The 24,788-nt window shown below is 37.0% G+C and overlaps 1 protein-coding gene and 1 long non-coding RNA gene across 5 annotated transcripts in view; one reads left to right on the top strand and one right to left on the bottom strand.

Moving 5' to 3' along the window:
- Nucleotides 1-23,054, bottom strand: part of PALLD (palladin, cytoskeletal associated protein) — a 192,933-nt gene extending 169,879 nt beyond the window's left edge. For 2 of the 4 annotated variants that reach the window (XM_042014995.1, XM_042014998.1), the window contains exons 1-2: nucleotides 22,920-23,054; nucleotides 16,232-17,278 (exon numbers count right to left, since the gene is read on the bottom strand). In XM_042014995.1, the coding sequence (XP_041870929.1) occupies nucleotides 16,232-17,277 (1,046 nt within the window). In that variant the 5' untranslated portion in view covers nucleotide 17,278; nucleotides 22,920-23,054. Of the gene's footprint in view, nucleotides 1-16,231; nucleotides 17,279-20,174; nucleotides 20,268-22,919 lie in introns of those variants that run through there. The other 2 variants (XM_042014997.1, XM_042014996.1) reach the window with 2 other exon arrangements.
- A 1,176-nt stretch (nucleotides 23,055-24,230) lies between these two features.
- The window catches only part of LOC121658292, a 5,456-nt gene continuing 4,898 nt past the window's right edge, over nucleotides 24,231-24,788 (top strand). Inside the window, exon 1 of the long non-coding RNA XR_006013925.1 lies at nucleotides 24,231-24,530. This is a non-coding gene — a long non-coding RNA (uncharacterized LOC121658292). The remainder of the gene's footprint in view (nucleotides 24,531-24,788) is intronic.

Here is a 24,788-nt window from a genome sequence, read left to right as displayed (position 1 = left end):
TACAGGATTTATTGCTGACATTGTCTGTGCCAAGAGTCAGTTCTGTTAAATGAAATGCTGCAAATACGGTATTTTAGTGTTTGACTTCATGGTGACACATTTGTACTATAGTAATGAATAATATGTGCTGTTCTCTAGTATATTTCCCAGTATACTGCTATTCACTAGTAATAAAGGTTCTTACTACAACCATGGTATTCTGTAGTTTTCTCCCTCTTCCCAATCCAATTAAAGCATATTTTAAATAAATACAGAAAAAGAGTTAAACTGCAGTCAACTTTTCAAACACAAACTCTGTTCTTTAGGGTGACAATCTAATTCTAGAAAACAGTGTGAAATGAAGTTACTGTCTTTAAAAATATATTACTTTTCAAGTTACTCGATACCTTCACTCTCCCAGAGAAAATTTCCTGCTCTGGCTGATGGCCAAAGAGATTATATAGTAAGAGGCCATAGCCTTTTGCCTTTCATTATTTAGGCAATATTTCATACTACTACAATGTAATCAAAGTACTTCCTTTCTAGCCAATATTTGGCCCTAACACAGATCAACATTTTTCCACTGGTATTTTTAAGTAGCTACTCTGAAGAAAAACATCATTAAATCTCAGCATTTCTTCATTTTGCCTTCATGCTGTGATAAATATCAAAAGTATTCTGTTAGATCTATGATGACTACTCTCAAAGGGTTCTCAGGCTATAAGGTTTCATGAAACATAAAATCAGAAAAGTGAAAGGGATTCAAATATTAAGTGAAAGGATAGTTTTATTTCTCTAAATCCAAAATAGACATACTCTAGCATGAGGCCTCTATAAGAGGCACTTATAGAAATAATATAACCACATGCAAATAAGAAAAAACATTCAGATACATTTTAAAAACTTGCAACACTTGTTATTTGTTTTTCTCACACCAAGTTCCTTTCCTGATTCCTGCAGAAAAGCAACAACAAAAAGCAGTTTTGTTTTCAAAGCAAGACAAGAGAATCTCTACAGAACTTGCTGGGTTTACTGAAATTACACAGAGCATCTCTAATTTGTCTTCCTGGAAGAAATAGGGTTTTTGATCATCAAGTAGCCAATACAGAGGTTTCCATGAGAGACACAGTGTACTGTGAAAGCATGGTAGACTATCATCTATTCATAAATAATGTCTGCTTGTATGTATGGAACAGACTTCAGCAGGTACAGGCAGATTTGTTAACATGGAGCAGAATAAAGGGGTCAGGAGTACTGAACTCTAATGGTAGCTCTGGAATGGGATATGATGCTCTGGTTACAACCACCGCAGCCTTGTCATAGTCATTCTCTACAACAGAGTGACTTCATGAAATTCTGTGTCCCAAATGAGAGGTGGCTACAGTTAGGGTACAGTAGAGCTACAAATATGCAGTAAAACTCAAGTCCATTGAAAACTGCAACACTCTCACAAGATGAGGAGAAGTAGTAGTAATAATAATAGTAATAATATTTATTGCAAACTCCAAGCTCCATCCAACCAACTATGCCTTATGCTTACATGGCTGAGTGATACTTGCCTTTCTTGCATCATGGCATACTTTTGTGATCTATGAGGAGAGTGAGTAACTAAGGGACCATGAGGTCTGCTGTTCTACAGATTTCTTTAGTTCTGTAACCTGGTTACATCAGATAGAAGGCAAAGCTCTTTTCTGCTCACTAGCTTGCCCTGCCCCTCAGTTCTCTCTCCCTGATGCCCATATTTCATTACAAGAGTTTAAGACTTGAGAAAAATGTGGAAAGTACATTAATCTGTCAGACTCTTGAAATCAGTCTCCTAGCCTTCTGTTTACTGCACTGTGTTTATGATAAAGGGTATTTTGAAATTGGAACTGATTGTGCAACATGCTTGCTTTGTTGAAGCTTTAAAGTATGAAAGATTGTTAGAATACTGAAATAACAGTCAGGAGCCTTCCTGTCTCTTGCTTGATCTCTTTAAACACTGACGGGTTTCAAAACCAATCTAGCATGCAACTTCCTCTTGCTTTACTTAACTACCAAATGAGAACTGGACATTTGCAAGCCATTTCAAAATATGACTGCAGACTTATCATCAGCCTGAAACAAGTCCCTTTGCAATGGAGTCCTTTTCTACATGTTGTGCTTTTCTATTTATTCAGGACCCTGGGTTTAAGAGAACTCTTTAGTACAAGACCTTGCATTGCAGGCAGTACTAAAATAGTGATCTCTCCTCCTCTCCCTGCCAAACTGTGAATAACTATCAATATCAGGAATAATTTAAAACTTTCCCAGAGCTATTATGTAGAAGTACTGCATCTGTCAGAAATTAATCTCCCTCCAGCCTAAGTGGTCAATCTCAAAGCTTTTGTCATTCCATTCTTCAGCACGCCAAGAAAAAGTTCAGTTTTATTCTATAAAATTCACTAAAGAAACCTATCAGAACATCTGATTTAATTGATCTTATAGCTGAAGCTATCCTGCTTCAGCTTATGCAAGAAAGATTAATTTTAGAATACCAGCTGCCTGCAGTATTGTAGAAGCCTCAGAAATCCTCCTCCTCCTTTTCCCTTTGGCCCACAATACAAGGTTTTCTTGGGAGTCAAGATGATATATGCCAGAACGAATATTTGATAGTGTGTTAATACTTTAAAAAAAACCAAAACACAGTAGTTCTTAAATAGATGACAATCTAATTTGCAGTTATTCATCCATTTTGTTTTGCAGGCATAAAGTTCAAATAATACTGGTGATATACTAAGCACAATATGAAACCTACATTCAGTGCAATAAGCATGGAAAATGACTAATTAAAGTCTTCACAGAAACATCTAGTCTTAAAACTGAATAAATTACATCTTAAAATGGATCAGAAATATGCCCATGTAGGTCAAGCACTACTCCTTTATTTTACTTTCCAGCATGTTTATTTCAGTAATCTTCAATATACCATGCAATTTGCTCCATTGTTGCTGGGTTTTGTTGTTTTTTTTTGGGGGGGGGGAGGAAGGTGAGGGGGCGTTGTTGGGGTGTTTGTTGTTGTTGTTTTTATTCTTATTAAAGTAAGGAAAGGAAAAGCACAGTTCTTTATGGTAAAATAAGTGAATTTTCCTCAGATTGACAGTCATGTGTCTTCCTCCTGAGAAGATTATGTTAGCCCTTGATACACTGCAGAACAAAGAAACCAAAAAAGAAACTCCACATTTTAAATAGCCTACTGTCACTCTAAACAAAGGTGCAAGTAACTATTTTACAGCACAGATTACATGTGTGTTAACTCACCACTGAGATCCCTTCTAGTTCAGATAGCAGGTGTTAAGAATTATCATTACACTTTTCAAGACTCTAATGAAAAGTTCGATGCCGTGTTTTCACCTAAGAGATACACCTAATACACATGGAATGGGTAATGGAATAGCGTTAAAAAAACCCCACCAACTCCCATGTCCCAGTATCCTTGAGATTTGATTTCACATATTCAAAGTTTTTGATGCTTCCATTCTTAATGTCCACATGGATCTTTTAATCTTTACTGATTTTTTTAAGTCAGTTTAGATTTAGTCACTGTTTTTCTAATGACCAGTGAGGGAAAAAGCATTTCTGTTCAAAGACTATTATTAGACGCCTCCTATATGACCAACTATTTTGAGGGAGATTATATAACTAACTAGATGGTTTCCATTTTGAGTACAGGGAAAGGTACTAAGAAACTGTATTTGTGTTCCTCACTAGGAGTAAATGAGCAAACAAGAAAATAGAACCAATATAATACGGAAGGCAAAAATAAAATGGTGTGAAGCTATACCCTGTGCACTACTCACAAAACAGCAGTCAAGAGAGAATTCAAAGGTTGAAAATTTACTAAGCAACTAAAAGAAACAGAGTTATTCTAAAAAACAACAGAACAGCATTTTGATGAAAGTCTTAACACATTTCACATATCAAGAACTTCAGATTGAGGGCGGACTTGTTCTATTTGTGGGAAGACAAGAAAAATCAGCATCACTCTATGGAAATGGAGGACAGCCTACGTTAGATGTAACTAAATGTACCAGCTCAGCTGAGGCAGTTAAAAAGGAAAAAAAAGACAGCAAGAGGGTGAAGTAGAGGTACAACTACTTAAAAGTCTTAACTGTATTCTAGTGGGAGCAGAATAAGCATCTTAGTAAAATACCTTGGAACACATAATGGAGCCTCCTTGTTCTAACCAACACACCTGCAGCTAAGTTTCCATAGTCTGCTTTGATCTCCACATTGCATTTGAAAACCAGACCTAATCCAAGGAAGAAATATCCCTAGATTTAGATTCTGGATCCTATGCATGAGTGCAACTATTTTATACCATGAAAATTTTCTGAATACCTAAAGGAAAAAGTAGGGAGAGATGAAGACTCTTGGTAGACAGACATAAAGGGTTATGAAGGCACTTCCTTTCTCAGAGATACTTGCCCTTCTGAGAAAAGAAATTGCTGTTACTTGAAATACAGGTTTTAGGAAAAGCAAAAAAAGCATAGGCACAGATAGTAGTATTAAATGCTCTTTTACAAAAAAAAGTATCCTTTTTTTTTTTTTTTGTAAATTACTAAAATCAATTTCTAAAGCAGAATACTCCATTAGTAATATAGACAAAAAGTATACAATAAAACACTAGCAACTGCATCTGTTCTGTTTTACATTTATGTATCTTCTTTATAATGCTCTACTTGCAGTTTAGTTAGTAGAAATCAGTAAAGGATATTTCTATTGAAAGACAGTATGTAAGTGTGTGACTGGCACAAAAGGCAGTCAGATTGTGGTAGTCCTTCTAAATCTGCTCCCAGTAAGCTCTGCACCTCAGTTTCATCACTTATGAGCAGGAGGTAAGATCTTTGATGATAGCAGTGGGAGTCCTAAAAGAGATGTCAAAACTAGATTGTACTAGCAAAAAAAATTTCCAGTAAAGCTGTGCCTTAGGCCTCTCTCTAGCATTCCTAAGTAGTGGCTGTTTCTTCAGTTCTTTCATTTTATTTGCATGCAGTGTAGTTTTCTTGCACTGCCAATTCACAGAATGCCTTAGTCATATATGGCAAGAGCCACGCACAGGGTCTGTGGTTTCTCATATCTCCCACTGTCAGACATTTGCATTCCAAGAATCTTTATTAGCTGTGTGGAGAGCCTTTCTAAGGAATCAAAAGTTGTTTATTTCATCTCTGACGTTCCTTATCGAATGGAGCTTTTGCATGGGTAAGCACATAGAGCTGCCAAAAGTGCAGCTACAGTGTTGCCAGCCACCACTATGCAAATTTCAGTAAATATTAAAAGCAGACATTTCACTTTGAATTGCAGTAAGATGGATAAATTGTTCTAATCTACATACCTTGGCATTAGCCCTACACTTCTTAAGGCAGCAAAGGGCAACCTATTTACAGGACAATGGTAATGCCTTCAGCTTGTTTTACAAAACTCTTGTGGACTGGAAAAGCAATCTTAATAGAACACCATCTAAACTGGGTGCAAACAGAACTTTAACTTAAGTGATGACTTCTGTTTCTAGACTACTATGCTTTTGTTTGCCCTATGCTTCTTGCAGCTGTATAAACCCTATTACAACACTGAATCAGGTTGTAATAATCCCTGCTGCAAATGTTAAGATTAATAAGATTAATATATATTTTTTTTAAAGAAAAAAAAGGAACACGCTTAGGTCTACTGAGATTACTGCAACTGCTAGTTTCATTGGTGTGGAGGGTGAAGGGAATTGGCAAAGCACTGTACAAAACAGTCAAGAATAGATTTATCAAGCAATGTGTTTCAGTTGGAAAAGTGAATTCACTCAAGTTCATGGGAGATTCATAACATGTACTATAAAAATTGCCTGAACACGGGCCTTGCCCGAAAAACAGAATTGAATTTGGTTTTCACAAAGATTAGTATCAATTCTCTTACTCTCACTTTAAAATGGGGAGCCAGTAGTCTAGATTGAATAACTTGCTCTAAGAGCAATGTGCTCACATTCTCTGAGATATTAAAAGAGTTCATAATGAGCAATAGGTGCCTGTCAGCTGTACTGTAAATGAGAGATGGATTCTATTTGTCCAATCTTTTTCCCTTGGCCACCTGAAAAGCACAACCTTATCAAATAAGAGGGCATAAACAAAAGCTGTTCACATTAAACAAACTGTTTATAAAGCACTAAAATGCTCACATGAAAGGCACTGCATAACTGCAAAGTCTAAACTTTTTTTATCATCTCAATGTATGCATGAATTGCAAGTACATAATATTAATAAGATGAAACAATGAATCACTTTGATTTGAAGCAGCATGTTAGCATTAGAGTAAAAGAAGTATAAGATATGTCTTCTTAACAGATTTGTTGCATAAAAATTTTAGTCTCCTAAAATCTATCCTGAATCTAATCCTAAACCTCCTATTCTCTGTTTTGACCTGCAGGTAGCTGAAAAAAAAGAACCCCAGTATTTTAGGAGTTATTCTACCTGCTAATTACCTCCAACCCCCAGGCATTTTAACTTATTTCCCTTTCCCACAGGAAGTCAGACCTATTCAAGTTCACACTACGCCCTATCTTAAGCTGTGTACTCATTTATACTGAGTAGTATCACACCAACTGGTAGCATACTACTTTCAGGCAATAAGGCTCTTGGAGACAGGTCAATAATAAACACTTTGAACATCCAGTAATTCAGTACGTCAGATAAGATACTTTCGTACAGGCATTTGCCCCTTCTGGAACTTGAATGTACCTTTGTAAATACAGGTGAAATTATCTTGCTGAATTATTCCTCTTGATTTATTTAATAAAATAGCACCTCTTTTCTACCCATATTACCTACTTATTTAAGAAGTATGCTAATTTCCTGATTTATAGAAAGATATCATATGGATATTGATTCAAGTTTTCAATACTTAAACAAGTCCCTCACCGTTTCAGTTGTTTGCAATTCTTCCCTATTCCTACTGATCAGTTCCCCTTTTGTGAGTCACTTCAGATAAGGCAACTTACAGGGGCACAAAATAGAAATAGAAATTAAGTAAATTTCTTAAATTAGTACATGTGAAAATTTTTCTTGAGGACAAAAGCTAAGAAACACTTAAATCTCTAAAGGGACAATACCTTAGTAAAGACTTACTCTGTACAAAGCTAAGCTTCCAAATTTTGTTCATTCTGCCATCTTAAAGGAAATTCTATCTCCTCACTACATAACTAGATTATTTAAAAATATCCCAAAGTATAAAAACCCCAAATTATCTTTTAATCTTCAATTTTTTTCTAAAGCATGTGGAATGTGAAAACTCATGGCAACATAAAACCTAATTGATGCTCTTCCTCCACCACACACCTCAAAATGTGAGCAAAACTGTACAAGACATAAAAACCTCCAAAGCTAACTCCTTAACTTTCCTGCTTTCTTTTTTATCTTTGTGCTCAGGAAAGGGAATATGGATACTCTGAGAGGACTTGAACTTGGACGGTCCTTGTGGGTCCCTTCCAACTCAGGATATTCCATGATTCTATGATTTACTTGTTTATTTTCCTCTTTACCATTGCCTGGGCTGGAAGGACAAGTCCATGTACCAGTAAATGAACCATGGTTCCAGTCCACTTAAAGGGCCCTATCAAACTATAACACTTGTTAGAAAAAACACTTTCCAGATGGTCCCAGAACCAATAAAACAAGCTCATTATTCACTGCTGTTTAACAATGTTTCTTCTATGTTTGGTCTATTATCAGCTTCTAGTCCATTGCCTTTCCTACCTCCCTCAAAGCCCTGCCAGCCCGAACAGCCCAAACTGAAGTTAAAAATTTTCAGCCATCAGCTAGGAATGTTTGCAGAGAAGTCCTATTTGTTCGATTTCATTATGCATATCTTCAAAGGTAGCTTTCACATTGCCAAGAATGCATTTACAAAGCATATTTCAGACATGACAGTTTTTTATTAGAAAGAATTTTTAAAGCATCAAGTTTCAAAGTTATAATTGTATTTACTTAATTTATATTCATAAAGCAGTGTATTGTGTTTTAAAAAGATATGTCCTGTTTAAGTAACATTAATAAACTGCTATAATTGCCCTTAAGAAGCTTAAAACAATCCAAGCTGTGGTATTGCCTTTAGGCAAATGAGCAAACATGTCAAAGTGTATTAAGCATGATATTTTAAATGGGATTTGGAATAGCACTTCATACCTGTTGAACACTGATAAATAATGATGCCAGAATTACTGACTCCAAACACTTTGCCCTGTGAAAAGCCTCACTACTCTTACTGTACAAGTAAAATAGTCCTAAATCATGTAGGTTCTTTCCCACCTCTGTTCTACTTAGCCTCTACATTAGTTTTAATTTTTACAGATCACTTTCAATTAGTCCATGACAAGCAGATTGCTGATGTATTTCCTCGCTGTCAGACTTCTTGGCTGTTGATGCTTTGCACAATACTGGAAAGGCCCAGAGACAGCCTATACGATTTATACAAATAAATTCTGAAACATGAAGTAAAAGCAGCCTCTTGGAATTCTGCCTCTGGCACTGTTTCAACACCACTTTTGTGGGAAATCTGTATTTTAAAACTACTTCGATTAAACTTTGTTTTTAAACTAAAAATGTTTAACATGGACAAAGCTCGTGTAGTGAAAGAGCTTTCTGAAGACATGTGGTGCCACATTATTTTAAAGTTCATCCAAGTCTCATTCAATTCCTGTGTAAATACAAGGCAAAAGTCCTTTATGTTTTTTCCATTATGTGGATAGCAGCATAATTTTTATTAATTTACTTTTAAGCTTTTCATGTTAGCCATCAAGTATTTTGATAACATTTTCATCTAATCTTTGGGTCTTTTTATAAATACTAGTCCATACGTTATTTATTTTGGGAGCATTAGCAAGGAACTTTAGATCTGCTTTCTTTTCCTGAGAGGCAGAAAAAGAAGAATAAAAGACTAAAGAAGTGAACTGAGATATTTTTAAACTTTCAGTAATGCAATCAGAAAAAACAAACCAGAGACACTGGTATTCACAAACAGAGAAAAATCAAGTACCTGAGCTGGAATTCTCTTCTTAATTCTAGTTCCAATATGTATCCCTTTGTTTTTACAACTGCCTCTTACAGCACCCATCTTCATGCATCTAACAGGCTTTATTCTTCCAATTCTCAGGATGAAAAAAAACCACACACAAAAACCAAAACAAAAATATGAAACTTTCAAACTCCCAAATTTACAAGAGCTATTTCCACATTCATGAAAAATTACAGGTCTAAAGAAAGAGCTTGGTGATGCACCGAGCCTGTATAACAAAGACAAGGAAATGCATACATCATGTAGTCTAAACTATTCTAGAGAGACAATAAAGAAATGAAACATAAGAATAAGCCCAGTGTCCAGAATCCACAGATCCTCCTTGGGACTTTTACAGAACCCAAAAAGTAAAGAGTTTGTGCCCCCACAGGCCACCTTCCCAACCACATCCACATACTCTGTTAGATCTTTGAATATTCATTTTGTAACATCAGTGGATTGCTCTGACTGTTTTCTAGCAATTTGTTTATTTTATAAGACCTATATAAATTATCCTGTCATCACAATCTGAACGTTGTAAAGATCATTTCACATAGGAAAGGGCTGCACTTTCCAGGTATCTATTTTAAATACTGTACTCTATGGTGTTAGACAGGCAAGCAAGGAAAAAACCCCACCCATCCAAATGAAACATTTGGTTATCATTATTGTGGTTTAACTCCAGGAGGAAATAACTCCAACTAAGCCACTCCCCTTTCCCCTGCCCTTTCTGGTGAGGAAGGGACAAAAGCAGAGGCTACAGGTTGAGATAACAATTTAGTGAAAGATGCTTTTCTTAACAGCTGAAGAGAATCCAAAATTCTCAAAAGCTGTTATAGCGGACCTGAAGGAAGAGAAGGGGGTGGAAGGCTGGGAAAAATCCTCCCCCTCTGTTCCTCCTACAGGCTGGGTATGATTATTAATCAACACCCAGAGGTATCAGCCAAGGCCAGGACAGGTGAACGACACTGAATACACATCCCTAATGACCCTCACTGCCCTTGATGTTACCGTGTCATAAACCAATATCATGCGGTACACCAACAAAAGAATCCTAATCCCTCTCCCTACTTTGAAAAACATCTTCACCAGCAGCGCATATGGGTGTATACACTCGGTTAGGTACCGCGCCCCCATGAACAGATCGAGCAAGGTGGTAACCAGTCATTCCTACAAAGTAACAAGCTGGCCACACCCACATGGCACTAAGCTCTGCCCCCTCTCGGCAACCAGACAATCAGGTATTACAAGAGTCTCCTAAAAGCTGTTCGTAAGGAACACAATGATAAATCTTTTTTCCAAGTGGGTCTAAGGCAAAAGAACTATTACTTACAAGTTAAGAAAACCAACACACTACTAGCATTGCTTAGGTAGGCCACACTGTTTTTTAAAGCAGGTGGGTACATGACCTACAGAGGCCTTAACTCCACAGTGTGTTTTCCCAATATGCAGAAAATCCTGAGGGTGTGGACTCTTACTGCCACAAAATGAATGGAGAATGGAAAAGGAAATATTTGAAAGATGCTCGCTAATACCTGCAGGCCACAAATCCCTACAGGCAGCCACTGCAATAGCTTTACCATTTGTGCTGGAGTATAACCCTTTGATTCCCCAATAAAGCCCTCTAGTCCAGAGCACTGTTCTAAGACAACAAGAATTAAGGAGCAGTTTCACAAGCCACTGAGGTGTCTTTCAACACTACATTCCAGATCTGCTCTGAAAGAAAGCTGAAACTGCAGGGATGCCTGGAGATGGGCAAGCCTTACCTGAAAATCAGCAAAAGCAAACGAACAGAAGACCCAAGAATGGCATGGTATGGTCCAATAAACAAAGAGGATAAAAGGAAATAAATGAGAAGGGAAAAAGGGCTAAAATAATAATGAAATCAACTGCAAATAGCTATTATTTTGACTTGTAAATGAAGAAAAAAGCCCAACATAAGTAAAGAAGACATTATTGATAAAGACAAAGAAAAAATATTATTGTGGCAGAAAAATATTGAGGATACTCACAAACAGTTTTCATATCTATATATATTTTATCTTCATTTGAGTGCAGATAAAATACTAAATAACAACGTATTACTACTGAGCAGATTTCTTAAATGAGTGTACTGCCAGATTAAAATGGCTAACAACATTTTTGTATTTAATCTCAGCAATAAGCATGCTGTTTACACTTTCAGATGATTATCAATGCTCCCTCCATATACAGAAAAACATCCAGATCTACAAACAGAACGTTTTTGACTCAAGGAACTCCTTATGTACAACAATATTCTTCCATTCTTAACAAGCACCCACTGTTTGCAAAAGGCTAATAATAAAACAGATAAGCAGTATTCTACTCTGAAAAGATTAAGAGAGGACTATGGGAGATTTCTGTACAAAAGTATGTTTATTGGGAAAATATTTTAATAGAGAAAACCAGCTAAACTATGGGGAGAATATAAGAAAAATGTTTATATTTGTGAGCAATTTGGTAACTGACTTCATAAATTATCACACTTAGGAAATAAATGCAAGATAATCTGGAAACAGTTATTATTTACAAAAGGTTGCATAATAGGAAAACCACTATTTCTTGTTGCACTGCTCTAGATATTAATAAACAGTTATAACAACACTGAAATTATAGAACAGAAAGAATTGCATAAGTTGTGGAAGTATTTTAGGTCAATTCTTACTACAAAGTATTGCATTTTGGGAATCAGGTAAGAATCACCTCAAAGCTCAATACAAGACTTGATTTTTTATTGTATAAGAATAATAGGTGGCTGTTACTGATTTTCAAGTCACAAGAGACCTCTCCTCCCAGGCAGAATACATCCTAATCTTTTTTATCTTTTACGAATTATTTCTGCAATCACTCTAGCTAACATAATGCCTGTAGTCTAGTAAACTCTGTTGTTAAGACACATTAAACTTCTCTTTGTTCAGAAGCAAATTTTGGTCTTGGGCAAGCAAACAAGAATGGAATTAGCAAATACTTTAAACAAGTTCATCATAAAATATCTTCACTAAAGTTTCCATCTTGAAGTATTTATATAAGCTTATGAAAATATTTGAAAAGCAGGACCTGCACCACCTGGTTCTAAAATCTAACTTAAATAGTTAAGATTCTACAAATAAAAAAGTAACACAACAATTTTGAAGATGACTGTTAAAGAGTTTATACAAGAAAGCAAGGAGCAGCCTCATGAAACAGTTTTTTTTTTAACTAAGGACACCTAGAATGGTCAAGTATGTCCCATTACCACACATATGTAAATAATTATTCATATTTGATAAACAAAACTAAATGCTATCTCTAAACCACAAATCTCCTACCTCAAATCAAGTCCAGCAAAGAGGCAGAAACTACATCTGTGACACCTCTTACATTTCCAAGACTTAAAACTACCAACTGCTGTGTAGGTAGTTTAATGACTGTTGTCCTGTACACCTGGGTTTTTATGCAGCTGTGTAGCTTTGTGTTAAGCGTGACAATCTGATGTTTAATTCTCTTTGCAACTGTGCCTGATGGGAAGACTATGGTGGTGGCATAGTTTATTGCATGTTTTTGGTCTTCAAAGCCTTTAAAGGCTGTAAAACTGGGTAGGATTTTGAAGCTGTAGAAGTCAATGTAGTTTAGTTTGATTATGATTTAAGTATTGTACTTTGCATTTGTTTCTGTATTTTCTAAGAACAGTTCTGTGTTACATGCAAGTAATGTTTCTAGGTGGGGATTTTGGGTATTTGTTACAGTGAAATCTAGACAAACAGCACTAATGAGAAGAACAGGATTATAATGAGAGCAAATAGTTTCTTTAGAGCAATAAAACCCCATTCTTGTCATGTAGTACATGTAAAGTGCCTTATTTTTAATTTCGATTTGGATTTTTTGGTGTCAATTTGCTGTGGGAAAAGGAAAAAAAAAATTCAAAAAAAATTTCAATACCTCTTGTGCTACAGAAGCTGGGTGAATATATGTAAATACTTTAATCATAGCTTACAGCTTGGGGCAGACCTCAGAAAATACTTTAATCACGGCTTACAGCTCCTGGCAGACCTCAGAATCCATTAAATATTCAGGTGGTGGGGCTGAAGAGGTCTAAGTCACCCCCAGCTGGGATCTGCTTTAGCTAGCTCAAGGCTAATACAAGTATTTTAAACACTGCATTGCTGATACACTTTGAAGGAGAGCTACTGACTGATAAAATGGTTTTGACTGTAACACGGAAAATCTCTGTTTCAACTTATATTGTACATGTTTTAGGCCTTCTTTAGATGGCAGATACCCTAGAAGTTTTCAAATCACTCTGTGCCTTCCTAGATCTTAGGCTGGAATCTGGGTTGCTCAGAAATGTAAGAATTCTTCTGAACAGTGACAAAATATTCATTGTAAGAAATCTAATTTTCTGCTGGTAGAACTAGTAAGTTAGACATTGAACTTTCAAAAAACCCAGTAATGATTCTTGAAACATAACTGATTATTTTCTTTTGGATTTCAACACTAAGATTCTAGTTGTAAGTTTTTCTGTCAAAGTTTACTTATTTTCTACTTGTAGTACAAAGCTACTTTGGTCAAGTTTCATCACTCAAACCATAACAGTTACTGTTTTACTTTCAACTGTGTACGGCTACGAACATCTAAAGAACTTAAAATTTAAGAGGCTTTTGTAGTCAACCAACCTCCAAATATACATCTTATCCTTACACTACATTTGATGGTGTCTTTAATTATACTAAGATTCTGAAACATTGTTATATTTATCCTCATAAGAAATGTAGCAGGATAAAGAAGGATTCTAGCTCGACTTTGTATAGGCTGAGGACTTTTCAAACTTTAGGTACGAAAAAGGGAAGAAAAGCTATGAAAAGGGAAGAAAGCCAGTTAGAAAGATTACTTGAATCCAGGATAAAATGTGAGGCATAGAAAAGCAGTAACATGCTAAAAGATCAGAAATGCCTATGTAGATTCTTTTGAAGGCCTTTTGCTCTGGTGTCAATCGGATGATCTCATGGCTGCCAGTGCTTGATGCTGCCTAAATACCAACTGTATTCATTGTTATTCTGGACAACTTTTTGAGTGCTGGGCGAAATAAGAACTTACTGAGTTTCTTGTCACCATTAAGCTACTGTTACTTCCTTATGACTTTAGGAAATATGGCTTCCAGTTATTTTTTTCTCAGCTGAGACAAAAAAAAAAAAACACCCCACCAAACCAAAAAACCCCACAAAAATCCCAGTTGCTTTCTACTTTTATCATGCTTATCACACAGAGTTTCAAAAACAGTCTTTGCAGTGCCTGTGTTATTGAAACTGGGTTTTCTGGGAAAAATCAGAAGAGCTGAAGCTTGGTTTCTTCAGATTTTATTGCTATATGCAAATGTACAGACTATGGCAGCCCTGGCTCATGCCGTTGTCTGCACCTCCTGTTCACCAGGTTTTGCATGTGCCAAATGGCTCGCTCTTACACTTCTCAGACCAGATAACTGTTCAGCTTGTTCCATAGCCTTTCTTTTGGCAATACAATACAATACAATACGTTCCTATATCCATTTCTACTTTCTACCTATTCCGAAATCTTCACAAAAAGTTTAATATCTTTTACACTTTTTTTTTTTCCCCAGCCAGTTTCTTCAGAAAACAGAAAATATTTTGAATTCATATGGTTATGGTCTGAAGATTGTTTTCCATACATATTACAAACCAGAAATCCAGTTGAATGAAACAATTGTCTAAGTAAAATGATTTAGAAAACTGGATTATTTTCATAACCAAAATACAAGAGAATGGTCAACTATTATTGTATCATTGGTGTTTTGCTTTATTTTTAAACCATGTAAAACTCCCATTTACAGAAAATATTTCTGAAAGTAGCACAGACATTCTTCACTTGCTCTGCAATATGTGGGTGGTTTTAAACAGGCTTGTCTTTTTCCATTGCAGAAAATTAACTATTTACTGGATATATATAGCATACACCATAAAACTCCTTTTCATATCCAGAAAGGACAGTGATGTGCCTAGATAATACCATGAAACTGTTTAGAAATTCCCAGTAAAGGTATCACAGATAAAAATCCACTACAGATTTTTCTGCATGTTTTCTCATCTTTTAAAGGAAAGAACCCCCTCCTTTCCCCAAGATTCAAAGACTTTGGAGTCTCACCCAAACATCACTCAGGTGTTTGCTGTCTCTTAACCACTGAGCGACCCTTAGGTTTTGCGCTCTTGGCTCCGCAGCAACGCTCGCTTGAAGGCTCTGTGCCGCCCGTGCTGTGTGTGAGTGACCTCTTCAGCCAAGTCGGCTGAAGTGCAGCGACTTCCAAAATGAGTAGTTTTTGAGGTATAGCTGCCGTATTTTCCCTCTCTTGAAGATCCATAATGAAATAGAGACTAAGGGGGAAATTTGTTTTTAGTGGAAACTTTGAAAAAGCAATTTTTATTAGTAACTAATAGTCCTCTTTAAGTTTCCAGATGGAGAATTATTAATAATTATTAAATAAAACCAATTCGGGAATGGACTACAAAAGGGTATTAATTTGACTGTCAGGGAGTCTTGCAAGAGCCTGAGAAGTTAGCATGAACCATATTTGCCACAATTCAGCAATGGCTGTATCTACAAAGTGCTAACATAGCACAGTTATGGGTGTCAAAAGGGAAATAAGACAAAAGTTACAAATTAATTTATACTGATGTGATTACTTAAAAGTATACTTGATTTTACAATAAGCTACTATTATGTCAGCAGTGTTTCTCATCACTCATTTTACTCAGTCATTAAGATCTGCCTTCTTATTTTATGATTCTGCACAAGTTAAGATTCAGAAAAACAGTTTACATGGATCTTGGAGACATTCTAATTAATCAGCTGTAAAATCTGTACCATCTTCTTGAGATATGCTCTTCATGGGAAAGTTTACCTGTGACTTCTTTTACCTAGGTTAATGAAGTAACAATCACACAGAATGTTGCTAGAGCTGATTCTGTTACTTTGCCATGTGGCTCTTAAATCAAACAAAATTTAATTTCCCTGGCAAATAAGAATGAAACATTCTAGTGAAATAAAGACATTAGAATGTGTTATTCTTTGTGCTTTGTAAAACTGCATGACTGACTGCTCTTATGTGACTGCCTCTGAGCAGGTCACTGTGATACCTGTCCTTAGGTATCTTCCACAATCAGCTGCTGATATCTGGTGACTTAGCACTTACCTGACATCAGGGACTGGGTTACCAGCAACTCTGCACTCCAGCAATACTTTGTTTCCTTCAGCAACTTCCTGGCTCCGCAGTTTCTGAGTGAACTGAGGTGGTGAAAATTCATGCTCTTCCATGTTGATGAAGGGACGGCACAGGACCATTTTGCTCTCCATGCTGCTCCCCCTTCCAGAATAGTGTTCTCCATTCAGATGAATTCCAGGTAACTTTTCATCAGGCTCAGTCTCTTGATGTGGTTTGTCAAACTCCTGGTTTACCAAGGTACTTAAAGCTGGTTGTTTCTTATTAGGAGACAGGTATCCACTGTCTGGAGAAGAAGAGTCCCCATCAGGACTACGGCCTCTTGTCTTTGCTGCCTGCCTAAATATAGATGATAACTCCTCAATGAATGTGGCAGCTTTGTCACACAGCTTGTTCCTGAAAGGAGCTTCTCCTTGGGATGTTGATTCAGAGTTTGGGCTTGTCTTAGGCATACACGGACCACCTTTCTCTGAATATTTCAGGCTTCTGACGAAGCTGGGACTAGCAGGCAGAAAAGGTGAGGTGCTTGCTTCTCTCCTAGAAACTGTGACAAAACTATCTTCTGTTTGAGGTGCAGTGGATTGCTCTTTCTGATTCCTTGGGAGAACATGACTTGCAGCAGGTAAAGTCCAACTGCTTGCTTGAGGCCTCTGTAAAGCATCTTGTTCATGCAGGTTGGTGTCTGTGAAAGAAGGGTTATCTGAAGGGCTAGAAAGAGAGGTGTTGAGATAATGAGTTAAGTCTGGTGCTGTGTTCTCATCTTCCTCCATGGAATTGGCAATGGCTTCTCGAGCTATGTCAAGGCTCTTACTTATCTCCTCCTGGGTAAGGAAGGCAGAAAGTTCATTTGAAAATTCACCATTCTGTGTGTCTGACAGGGAATCACAGAAAAAGTCATGATAAGATGAAGCTTCTGACATATTTTCAGGATATCCCTTACTGGTGTCTCTCTCCGGAGAGTAAGCCTCCTTCAGCATTAAAGAAAGAGGCAATGCCTGGCCACAGCTTCTGTCTTGCATCCTGAAAGACACAAGAACAATTTCTTAATGAAAAAAGTTATATCCTAGTTCCCATAAGCTAGACACAAAGCTGGATGATAAGCAGAACCTAATGGTGCATGAAATACCATAAACCTTGGTTTCTACTAGAATGGGCCAGGACTGCAATTGTCTAGGTGGAAATGAGAGCACTTAGGAGTAATTTTTCTCCTGAGTCTTCCCTCAGAAGCATGAAGACATCCTTTGTCTGTATATTGCCTAGCACAATCTCGATTCTACAGGATCAATATGTATGTATGCTGCTATTATACATCTGATTTGTTATTTTACATCAATTCTGTTACACTTCATTTTTTTCTGGTTTTAGCCTTATGAATATTTCAGGAATATATTTACTATTCTCTTTCCCATAAAATTGCCTTCCAGACACTAAACCATCAAATTCTGAGAGAAGTGTTGAAGTTGAAACCATTATGAAGATATATACAAGGATATTTGAATTAGAAATTCCAAGTTATCCTTTCTGTTTAATGTTGATAATGTGTTTAATATTATTTTACTTATTGTGCTAACACTTTTAACTTGTTACCAGTTTAGTAGCACTCTCCTCAACACTGAAAAATGAAATATGAAGCTATCATATGTTAAAACACTGAAAAAATATATTTCACAACCTATATATCATCCTGCACAATGGAAGTGTATAATGCATATTTTGTACCAGTTTCACAAAGCAGAGAAGGATCTATACCTCTCCAGTTTATCAACATGACTTCAGAATTAGGATGAGCATTCTCTTTAAAGTCAGCAGAAACAAGACATCAGGGAAACCACACTTTCCTCAAGGGAAGGACTGGCCTGAAAATCTCCTTATTGCAATGTATTTGTCTAGCTGGTCACTAGATTGTGGCTGATTGATCTGAAACATAATTTTTGTTTCTGCAACGCATTTATTTAAGTTGAACATCAGTGGTTTTAATTACCCTGGAAAATTCTCTTCTTCTAATGATAAGAACAATTTTACATAAGATTTAAAATTTTTTTTTCCTTAATTCTCTACTGATAGTGGAGAAATGGCTTGACAGTCATGCGATGCACTCAGATGTATTTTACATCAGCTTGTGCAGGCTCCAGTTACCTTTAGTCACTAAACCAGGGCTTACCCAGCATGCAGTCATTAAATGACTGATAGATTATTGGAATTCTTGGCTTAGCATATGCATCTCTTGATATGCCTGTTTGTCTTGCCAACAGATTACAACTCAATGCATAAAAGAGAAGTACAAGAAACCCAAAGTGTTTAGGATTTGATATATGTTTTTATAGAATAAAGTGATAAACTCATTATTGGCTGGGATTACATCTTCCTTTCCTGTTATCTGTGTTTACAGGGCAACAAATTTAGCAACCATGCCAATCTCTTGTCAACAAAATCTAAAAAAGTATATACAGTATAACTGACTACCACATAGCAGCTTTAAAGAATCTGAGAAGCCCAGCAAACAGCTGGTCTAGAGGCTCAGCTGTTAAGGCATAAACTGGATGAATGCCAGGGAAACAAGGGTTAAATCTGCAGAGTTTCTTTCTCCTTAATCTTAGTTATTTTTTAAAATGTTGTATTCAAATGAACAGAGGTGCTATTTAGACAACTTGTAAATATCTGTACCTCAAATGATATTTTTATTTAAATCTTATACACACTGGTTCCTAGCTTGTTCACATCTCAAAGTGACACATTACATACTCAGTTAAACTTCCCTGACTTCCAACACCAAGCTGCTCTAATGGTTCAATGGGCTGTTTCATGGGTAGCAGGACAATTTTACTTGTTTGCCACCTAACATGATGATTAAAATTAATGTATTCTGAATTAACATATTTCTTCCCAATACTCAGCTTTGTCATTAGAAAAATATAATGGCTACATATATTGTAATTTTCAAAGCCTGGTGTCTAAGTTTAGATGAATCAATCTACACCTGGATATTTAGATAAAGTTGATGAGTTTAAACCATGGTGGTTTACTGGCAATTTCTAAGGCTGATAAGCCTTCTTGGGGAGGAGGGTCTGGTGCCTGAAAATGAATTCATATGTCTAGCTTTAGAGAGCTGAATAGAAGCTTCCAGGAAAAAGGCTTTTTTTTCAGCCATACTGTAATATATAAACCCACTATTCTTTTAGTGAAACTTGTAACCACAGGGAACTGGAGGTGAAGTATCACTAACCCTATCAAGTAGCTTATAAGATCATAATTAGAAATTTTGAATGCTATTTCTAGCTTCTCCAAGTTAGACTACAATGTATTTATAACAGTTTTCATCATCATTACTCATTAGGTAACCTGCAAAGGCATATACTGTATCATTTAAAGACACAAACATAAAATACAATGTTGCATGCAAATCAATGTTTACCTGTACTTTCAACATTATTACATACAGACTATTTATGGGGTCCTATATATATCTAAAAACTACTCTCAAGTAAAACCACATTTTTATATCATGCAGTTTAAATACTTATTCAAAACCCAATATAGATGCTCTAAAGAATCATATGGTAAATATTAAATTTGAAATGTACTGGATTACAATAATTTCAGGAAAAAATAGAGTAACTAATCAAATTAAAGTTTTGAAGAGATATATAGTAAAATGTGGAAAAACATAGAAAATTAAAGGACACATTTCGAGAAAAATATGAACATCCTGAATTTGCAGAACCTGCCAAGTAAGAAATTATTACTTAACATGATCCAAAGCCTGTCAGTTCAAAAGAATCATGAAGGATGAAATGTACATAGTAAGATTTTTTAAAACACAAAAGGCACATAGTTTTTCTCTGAATTTTGAAATCCTGCAAAATTACTCCGCAAATACAACAATTAATGTTTAACAGAAGTATAAAACAGATCTTACAATGAGCCGGCCAATATGAAGAGTTCAAGTATAATTAATAGTAGGTAAAGTTGTTTTTCTCCTTCTCTATCTAAGTAGGCTTAAAGTTGCTCCAGCTCTTCACTAAAGCTTGCTTGGTCCTTAGTAAGCATCGAGGAGACTGTGGCCTGTGTGCTACATCTGTCCTCTGTGACTATGTAATTCGTACCCCACTTATCTCTATTTGGTAACTGAACTCATGTTTCAGCAGACTGCCACTATCTGGAATTCCAGCAGAAGCAACGTTAGGCCTGGAAGTGGCGCAAAGTCCTGTGCACTTACTACTCAGAAATTCAGAGAACTTAGCCATTCCCTTTCTACATCTTTTTATGGTAATAGATTTTTGATTTTTTTAAACAACATTATTTTCACAATAATAAATAAAATAATTGCCTTTTTCTACTAAGAATAGTTTAAAATTAATACCTTCCTTTGGTACCTTAAAATCTTGTAGGAAAGAAAAAATTAGAATCATTTAGTTTGGAAAAGACCCTTAACATTTTTGGAGTTATGAGTAGAAATAGTAATTTTTGTAATAATTGATAGTTATTAATCTGTAACCATATACTACACTGTAAAAATAACTTGAGATGTGAATTTTCACATCTCAAGTGAAATAATGCTATAATCAGAAAAGAAATATCTCCCTCAGAAAAGACGTAAAAAATCCCTGGAAAATGTGTATGCTTTAAAAATACCCCACAACCCTACACATGTATTAATACTGAAACGATCAGAACACATTTTTGGTTTCTATAGAGTTGTAGAGCATAATGTGTAACACAATCAACTCTCCCTTACTGTCTCTGCTAAGGAAGTACTTTCACCTCATTAAAACACCTGCGAGAATCTAGTCACAGGGGAAAAAAAATCTGTCCAAAAGCACCTTTTCAGGCACATAATTTCTGTTAAAACTCTGTGAAAGGAAGAAGTAAACATGAAGACTGTTGGTTTAATCTACAGACTTTATCACATAGTTTCCAGAAATAAAAGCCATGTGTGGGTAACGTGGTTTCTGCCAGATTGCAACCTACTGGGAGTCACACGCTGCAGAGGGGATAGAAGAAATTATAGCTGCAAAGAGATATTACAGACCTCCGTCCCTTCTGCCAGCATCCATTACATATGTTCTCAGATTTGAAATCATTTTGTAGACTGGCACTTGTTCTTAGCTCAAGGTCCTCTAGATACTGCCTTGCATTTTTCACTAAAATTTGTTCCTTGGCAACAATGCAAGTGCAGTAGATGCATTGTTGTGACGGAATTGCACTCAGAGCTCCCTATAGGACCCAGACCATCTTTATGTACTAACAAGTGCTAGTACCACACATTGTATTTCAGTGGTTGATAGACCATCTTGGCATCTTCATACAGGCAATTACTGTCCCCAATCACAGCTTGAACAGATTCACTGCTGGACAGGGAATACTTCACAATGTATACAAACCCCGTTCTTGCATCTTGAGATCCTTACCACATTGTAATGAAATTGTTAAAAGGATTTTATTTCAGGTCATTTTATAGTGATTTCAGCATGTCAAATCAGAACAGAATCATCATTCTAAAAATTTCAAGCTGAAAACAGTGCACAAAGAAGGAGCTGGTTACCCAAGAGTTAACCACTGTATGCATAATTTTTAAGCAGTCACCCCACAGAGTAGAATCAAGGTCCTTTGTCAGGCACCCAGCATCTCCACTAAGTGCCTAAGACTTTGCCACCTTGGAATGAGAGTCAAAAATAGCCTGTGTATAAACAGCAACAAGCTGCCTTGGGCTATCTTCAGCATTTTCTACAGGGAGTGGGTGGATGAAATCCTGGTTCTTGCAATTGTGTGTTTAAATTTTCACTTCTGGGAAGAAAATATATCTGGAGATATCTGGAGAGATATTTTTAAAGAAATTTAGCTTTTTGAATACAGATACAGTATTGTTTTGTGTAAATCAGGTACGCCCAATACGTTTTTGTACAGCATGATAGAAACATTTGCCCAGAAAGATTTGTATTCAATTAACTCCTCTTGGCTTCAACTGTTAATGAAATACTCTTCAAAACTTGAAAACTTAATAGAGCAGGGTTTCATACAGCTGTATTAAGCCATGAATAAATTTTCCCAACATTGTTCTTCTAAGATTTAAGGAATGCTTATATCCTTTGATCTGTACTGAATATTTTGGAATCAAGACCTTCCATTTTTATTACAAAAATAATGTGTATTCTCCTTTATAAAAGTACTAAAGGCAGTAAATCACTCTAAACAAATGGCAAACAGACTAAAACTTTGGAACAGTTACACATTTTGCAAGATAAATACACTTTAATATGCAATAATGTAATAATTTAGCATTTGCATATAACATTTTAAAATTAATAATAACATCAAACAAGGTAAGAAATATATGGCTAATATGCTCACTCCATCCCTACTGCAGTATTATGGAAAATTCAGTTGGTGAACAGAACTCCACGGAGATAATAGTTTTCACTACCAATAGATTTGATGGAACATAGCTGCAGTTTTCCTGGAACCTTAACAATAGTTTCTAACACAAGTCAGCTCGAGACATTCCAATCTCATGTCAAAAATCATAAAACTATTCCAGTTGTGCAAGTTTTCCATTCCATCTGATGAAGATGTTACATAATGCAAAAGATTTTCATCGTTAATTGCATGAAACCAAAATACAGTAATAAGCATGGCTCTTTACCCTAATGATTCATTTACTTACCTGAGGAAGCAGAACACGTCTGTTACGGCCCCTGTTATTTCGTATCTTACTCTAAATAGCAACAAAATAAATTACAAGTAGATAGGCATTCTCCTTTCCAAGACCTGAAGTCAAAGACCAGTATGCAAACTTCAAATAGAAATCTCTAAGCACAGCTTCTACTTTAAGCAGCAGAGATAGATACAACCTCCTTTACCAGTTGCCACAGAAACCTCCAGTTATTTTGAGTTACTAACAGACATTTTTTTCCACCTCTGAAAGAGCAAAAAATAATCTGGTTGCCTGTGCTTAAACAGACTAGGTCAATATCATGCTGTAGTTCGATGCCATACATAGCTTTGTTGTTTTCCATTGGTTTGCAAAAACATTTAATTTTGCTTGTAAATATATTGTAAATAGATTTTTTTACATAGCTAGAGCTAATCTATGTTTTCATAGAGTGCGTTGGAAGTACCTACCTGTCACATATGTATGAAAGTGTCAAATGTAGCAAAATATTCAAGGAGTGTCAATGGTACTCAAATACAATTTTTCCAAGTTTCTCTGAGGATTTTCTTAGGAGTGCAATGGGAAGGCTCATACACCTTCAGCTTTTGCTAGCAGTTGTATCGGTAATTGGTTTAGAAGAAACACAGGAATTGTTAAAATTAAACTGTTAAAATTAACAAAACAGTAATAATAATACCTCCCAGCCTTCTTTTATAGAATACTTCATCAACAAAGAGACTGAGGGGCTGCAAGTAACAACACATCAATAAACATGAAAACAGTACGACTTTCCAGAATTACCACAGCTGAGAGTGGGAAAGGAAACCATAAAACAGAAAGGAAGGCTAAGTAACTCACAGAGAGCTAATACCATCTCTTAAACTGGGAATGAGATGAAAACTTCTCAGTCCAAGGTCCATGGTCTATCTAAGGTCTTGATGAGGCAAACTACCTCAGACTGAGGAACCTGTCATTCTGCTTCCCTTCGCTCAACACTACTAGAGCACTTGCAATATCATTCTCTCTCAAGATGTTGTATTCTTTAATAGCTGGACAGGTAATAATGGAACACATGGACAAACAGCTACTTGACCAGTGAGTGCCCCCAACATCCCTTAAAATTTCACAGGAATTTTGTCAGGAATTTGCAGCCCTGTGCACTGTGATTAATACACTTTTGCATCTGGGGCTGTGAAGCACACTGCACTCTCACAGGATTTATCACAAAGACACACAAGGCAAAGCTGCTTGATCTTTGCCAATAAACACTGTGCCCAGGGTAGAGATGTCTCTGTCCACGTTACCTGAGAGCGGGCAGTGCCCTTGGGCACGAGGGCAGCGCTGCCTAAGCCTGGCTCTTGCCAGGCCCTGTGTTCATCAGACTCCCTCGAGGGCCCTGTCACTATGGCACGCTGGTTTCTGAGTCTGCCTCGCTCTCTGTCCAGGCTCTCCCCTCACAGGCCCACGCACGCTCTGGCGGCCCAGCGTGAGGCACTGAGGGGAAAACCCGGAGGGCTCCGGCTTTGGAGAAGCGAGTGGGCGCCAGCGAATGGCGACGGTGCTGGAGGTGAAGAGTTGCCGGCCATACCCGGCGAGAGCGGCTGCGCGGGCGGGGCAGGCAGGGTGAGGCTCTGCGGGAAGGGGCAGGGAGCGTGGAGCCCGCCGGCCTGGGCGGCTGTGGCGCCCGGGGTGCCTACGGGCCGAGCTCCGCCTGCGGGATGTGTTGCTGTGCAGTGCGCCATGCAGCTGCGGCCACCCCGCACCGGCGGGGCCCACAGCCGTGCCGTGGAGCTGCGGCCACCCCGCACCGGCGGGGCTCACAGCCGTGCCATGCAGCTGCGGCCACACCGCACCGGCGGGGCCCACAGCCGTGCCGTGGAG

This window comes from Corvus kubaryi, unplaced genomic scaffold (assembly GCF_017639235.1).
Source record: "Corvus kubaryi isolate FWS band 111438036 unplaced genomic scaffold, C.kubaryi_AGA036_p1.0 split3-131, whole genome shotgun sequence".
NCBI classification, from domain to species: domain Eukaryota; kingdom Metazoa; phylum Chordata; class Aves; order Passeriformes; family Corvidae; genus Corvus; species Corvus kubaryi.
Note: the sequence above shows the minus strand (reverse complement) of the source record. Positions and strands in the feature narration are given on the sequence as shown.